We start from the raw sequence: 6,000 nt of genomic DNA on the forward strand, positions 1-6,000 counted from the left end.
TGGAAATGAACTGACCAACTGTTAACGCAGTTTGGAAATGGCGAATGGTTTGGGCATGGCACTGAGTGTTCTGATTGAAGGAAACCAGTTCCAACTTATGAAGTGCCAACTATCAAGTAATTTTAATCTTGCTTCAGTCTCCTGATGCCAACAGAAATGACAATGAACTCTAAGAACATGTAACTGAAAGTACAGGTTAACTCTGATTTGTCTGACAGAATAACCCGAGACTCAACAGAAAAAAAACCATCTTCCTGAACTCCCACATGAGAAACAAGAAATTTATGCTAGATACAAAATTACACTGTTCTGAAACATCCCACATATCAGAAACAAGATTTTTAAACCTATGGATCTGGGACAACTTAAAATGACTTAAAATAATCAGCAAAACTTAACAGTAACCTGAACAACATGCACTAAATCTAATGCATTATCTTGTACTGCACAAGCCCAGAGCCTGTTCGCACTGGTTACTGTGCACAATTTGATAGTGTAATGCAGTATGGTATGGTACCATATCCACAGCTCAGACAGTCTCCTCACCAAGTAGAGAGTTGTGACAGTAATGAACAGGACAAAGCCAACTCACAGTTGCCATCCTCCCTTTCAAAAGTCGGCACTTATGCAGTTTAGGGGGGTAGATGCACTGATCACACGAAAAGTAGCTATTTTTGAAGGAAACACATATTTCTGAAGATATAAGCATATATATGCACGGAATACCAAATAAAAATTAATTTCAAAAATTGTGTGTTACAGTCATATCTTATGTGCGCATCACCGAAAAAGTACTAATTTTCATACGGATGCAAAAAAAAAAAAAAAAAAAAAATTATCAAAAATGATGTGCTGCATATGTATGCACAGAATATAAAAAAATTTTTTTTGCAGAAAAAGATGGAATTAATAACAAAATTTTCTAAAAAAAAATCATATTTGTTTATTTTGAACAGATATACATTAAAGTTAGAATCAGAGATTAGATAAAACCAGCTACATGAAGTTAATTTGCAGCATTAGGGTAGATTTTTCGAACATGCTTTATGAAATTGTGGAATGGATTTTCCCCAAAATGCTGTCTGGTGAATGCAGACAGTTAATTTATCCATATGAAAATAAGTACTTTTTGGTATTCCATGCATATATATGCTTATATCTTCAGAAATATGTTTCCTTAAAAAATAGGTACTTTTCTCGTGATCAGCGCATGTACCCCCTAAACTGCATAAGTGCCCAAACATCACTCATTCTCTCTCTTGGCAGTCTCTACACATTAGAAATGTATAAGCCAGTAAAAAGTAACATTGCAAAATTCCTGAGCACCTTGTTCTGTAGGCGCTGCAATGTCCGCATCCTGGTGACACTAATCGTGGCCCATGCAGCAGATCCATACGTGAGGGCAGGCAGGATAACTGTTCGGTAAATGCGGAGCTTGGTATGCAGGTTAAGTTCCCTACTGCGAAAGAGCGGGTACAAAGCCCTGGTTAGCTTTTGCCCCTTGTTGGTGACATACTCCGCATGACAGTGGAAGAGCAACTTGATTAGAAATGTATAAGCCAATAAAAAGTAACGTTGCTAAATTCAGCAAAGATCTGAATATCATGGTACATGACAGAAAATGAAACAGCATGTTCAAAACAATGTGTGTTCTGGTCTATCTCAGCTCTCACGTATGCACCATAAATCGCATCATTACACTACGGATCAAAGCCGAGATCTGCCACTTATATTAAACTAAGCGACAATGGCTACAGCCGAACAGCCACCTGTACCATATTCCCTAAATATGACAATCCGGAAAAACAATGTTAAGTCTATCATAGCATTTTCACTGATTACTAATTTTATTGTACTAGTGTGGGTGGCACAGTATTGATACTCTAGCGCACTTTAATAGGAAACCACTAATACTCTGGCAGAAGACTTACTGGGACAAAGAATGAATGAATAAATGAATAAATAAATAAATATTTGATCATCTGATCTTTTCTTTCTTCTTGTAGGCCTACTTTTACTATATTTTAGCTCACTACCTTAATGCTTGTGCACGTTTTCATATTCAACATTTGTAAATATGGAGAAAATCATATGAAATTATTACCAAAACAAACATCATAAAAAGAAACTTAATAAATGTTATCGTAAGAAACTTCTATCCACACGTTAATATGCTGCAATCCAAGCTATTCGCAGCAAGAAGTGGAATCCAATACTGCAACAGGCTTAATTCTGTAGTATTTTAATGAAAACAAACTAAAATTAAACACAAATAAATCTGTCTATATTGAATTTGATCTTAGGAGGCAAAAAACGCATGAAAACCAAATCTTAATAGGTGACGAATACATTAAAAAACAATACTCGACCAAAAATTTCTTGGCCTGACACTTCATGCAGAGTTAAACTGGTCTGATCATGTGAATGGTATTTGCAAAAAGCTATGTACTACCACATATGTCCTAAGAAAACTGACACCTTTTTGTAACATCAACACTCTTGAGGCAAATATATTTTGCACTATTTGAATCCCATCTAAGTTATGGGATAGAGGTATGGGGATCCAGCAGTAAAGGTAATATGAAAAGTGTACTTATCTTACAAAAGAAGGCACTTAGAATTGTGGGAAAGAAATGTGCCAGGGAGTCCTGCAGAAATTTGTTTAAAGAATTTAAAATACTAACTGTTCATAACCTATATGTGCTGAAGATAATCATTATGGCAGTAAACAGTAACAAAACACTTAATAAAGAAATACACACAACACTAGAGGTAGAGAGAGAGAACCCACATCATATCTCATACAACACTATGAGAAAAGCCCTCACTATGCAGGCATAATAAAACTACTGAATTGCTTCCATCCTAATAACCCCAAATTGCCCATTACAAAACTAAAAACGAAATTAAAATTATGGCTCCTAAACAATCCTGTATATTCAATAGACGAGTTTCTAGATTTAGTACACTTGCATGCTGGAAGACCATCTATCTAAAAATATATGTAATCTCAGATCTTAGACTGTGTCACAAACTTCAAATATTTGAATGTCAGATGTGAATACTGTGTCACAAACTGTAGATTCCTTAATCTAAGTATGGCAATAACAATTTTTTTATTGTATAGTTCATGTATGTAAATCTGTTCTCTCAACTAAATTTAGAAAAAGTTGTTTAGTTAAAAGTGCCAGACAATAATATGTAACCCTAAAAAGTAAGGCTCTGACTTATCCAGAAGATTGGAACAAAAAAAACCCTCTTTTTGTAATCGCTTGATGTTGGACCAAAATAAATAAATAAAAAATTAATGAAGGACCTCATTGGCCTATGAAAAAGGCTTGACAGATTATCTCAGTAGGACCAAATTTATGTCTAGCTCATTCTTCTGTTACATGATCAAATCCAGGCTGTACCAAACCTCAGCAGTAATCATACTGACTATTAAAGCAATAGAATGTCCTGAAATACAAATACCTACGTCACAAATTACACTGAATTTTATGTGTGACTTCAGTCAAAATGACATGCAAGTTCTCCCACATTTTACAAAATTATCGACATACAAGAAAGCAATAGATGTAACAAGAACATTACAATGTCCAAAATAACTTCTAATAACCATAGAGAAAATGTCTTTTACTTCAATAACACACTATTTCTGTGTTGTCAGTTTTAAGTATAAATCACAGAATAGCATCAAAATAATTTCTGCAGAAAACTCTTGGTCTCGACTGCTTTTTAATATAGTGCTTCTACGAAAATCTCTTTATCAGAGATGATGATGCAAATATGACAAAATCTAACAAACTATTCTACTTGCGTGAAAATACTGCCAGTACACATTTTTTCTCGTACCTCATCGGGGCATATAATAAGCTTGAACGTGAGTAAGTCATCCGGATCTGGGAACTCGGTATTGCAGGTTTTTGGAAGATTAAGTTCATTTATATCTGTAATGAACAAATTCAAAATCATACGACAAATATATAAATTTGTAACCACTCACTTAGCATTCAGTATACTTCTGCTTATTTCTGTTGTCGTAAGCTTTACAAACACTCAAATTCGACAAACCTTTAGTTATTCTTAATTGCGCGGCGGAAGCTTTCTTTTGAGTCCCTGATTTGGGGGCTGCTTCTCCGTCCTTTTTCTGCTGTTTCAAAGAAAACAACTTAATCATTGTCACTTCGGAAAGGTGGTATAAATTTTTCGTAGTTTCACAGCATTCACACGAAAATCCTCAAAAACACTGTCATTCAAATACTATAATTTCTGACAAGGATTTATTCACTTGCTCAACATGTTCTTGTCGAAAAACAAAAACTATATCGAGTATAGGCCCGTATGGTCGCTGTTGGGATCAGCGATATTCATTATAACTGCAAGTAAGTTAAGAGGGAACGTCATACTACAGCAGCGATAATGTAAAAAGGGGATTCCAACCACGGCCGAGTTCTATCACTGGATTCTGCTAGTGAAGTTCACAATCAGCGAATAGATATTCGCTTTCTCTGATCTAAAACATAAACGCAGCATTTAACGGCGAAGAAAAAATTATTTTCGTAAGTTTACGAGGCACTGGTGAAACATAACAACTCATGCCACACGATTAAATAAAAAGGAAGGGATACAGCAAATCACTGCGCCGCATTAAATTCGCAGTACTGTCAACACATAAAATTTATTTCACAGAAACATTAAGTGCTGGGTCTTTTAAGGAATTCAACGGCGAATTTGTAAACGAATCGTCTGTGTGGATTCATAAAATCGTAATGTAAGAAGATTAAAATATATGTATGACTTAGGTAGAAATGGTGGGTCGCGTAAAGCTGAGCGGAAGGCCGTTGATTAAAAACAAACTTCAGCACTGACTAAGATAATGTTTTGAGGCGCTGTGATGCAACAAAACGAGATATGCGTTTATGTTATTATATTCTGCATCCACGAAATTGGATGAGAAAGTGATCAAGTTCAATTTTGACCGAGCGTGATGGAGACAATCGTACCAACAATCATTAACTAGTTAACTTTGGCGTCATTACATCGAGCTGGAATATTCACCTTGATCATTGTTGCTGGTACGTGACATTTGTATTTAAAGGGTGGTTGTAAAAAAAAAGGCTTTTACCGCAACCTTCCTTCAGGTTAACGCGCGGAACAGCGTTTTAATCAACGCGGAATAACGCCAAGAGGGGTGTTTTCTTTTACTTCATGCATTCATCCAGGTAGAATGCAATATGGCATGAAAGCCTTCGAATAAACAATTCAACTATGGTAAGTAAATTCCAAATCGAGAACTTTGAACAGAAACAGAACATTATAAAACAAGATAAAAATCGAACTTTGTAAAATATATGTTAATAAACAGGCACTAGGAAATTAAATGTTTGTGAGTGTATGAAATTTATGAATTGGATATGTAGCACTGCATTGTGAAAAATACAATGTGTTACAAATTTTGTGTAGTTACGAGTACGTGTTCATCAGTGGTGCCCACGGAAAAAAATTACGAATTGTACAGTTAAAACTATTGGACTATTTGATAGTACGTTGTTGGAACACAGTGATATACTTTTCGCTTATGTACATATTATTTCTCGCAACGCTTTATGCTGACTTGTCCAATACCGGTGTTAATACTTTACCTCTTTTATTTCAAGTGATGTGTGAACCACTAAAGTACAGTTACCCTAAAGAATGTGCAGCAGTTACAGTCATATCAGTATAGAACTAAGCAAGTAAATTAAATATTGTAAAAGATTTTGTGGAAAAGGAATACTATGTCAGTTAAAAACAATTCAATAAACCCAAAAGAATATACATTATATGAAGGAGGGAAATAATAGCAGAGAAAATTATGACATTACATTACCATTTGATGTACTGCATCTACATCCATACTCTGCAAACCACCGCGAAGTGCATGAGCAAAGGTATGTCGCTTTGGACCATTATTAGGATTTTGTATAAGAACTGCCAGCTGCTTTTATTTTAAACCCA

General features: G+C 35.1%; 1 protein-coding gene across 1 annotated transcript in view; it reads right to left on the minus strand.

The window, feature by feature from the left end:
* The window catches only part of LOC126187719 (NEDD8-conjugating enzyme Ubc12), a 38,564-nt gene extending 34,172 nt beyond the window's left edge, over positions 1–4,392 (minus strand). Inside the window, exons 1-2 of the mRNA XM_049928964.1 lie at positions 4,075–4,392; positions 3,856–3,950 (exon numbers count right to left, since the gene is read on the minus strand). Of these exons, the coding sequence (XP_049784921.1) occupies positions 3,856–3,950; positions 4,075–4,180 (201 nt within the window). The 5' untranslated portion in view covers positions 4,181–4,392. The remainder of the gene's footprint in view (positions 1–3,855; positions 3,951–4,074) is intronic.
* Between the last annotated feature and the right edge of the window lie 1,608 nt (positions 4,393–6,000).

This window comes from Schistocerca cancellata, chromosome 5 (genome assembly GCF_023864275.1).
Source record: "Schistocerca cancellata isolate TAMUIC-IGC-003103 chromosome 5, iqSchCanc2.1, whole genome shotgun sequence".
Classification (NCBI taxonomy): Eukaryota; Metazoa; Arthropoda; class Insecta; order Orthoptera; family Acrididae; genus Schistocerca; species Schistocerca cancellata.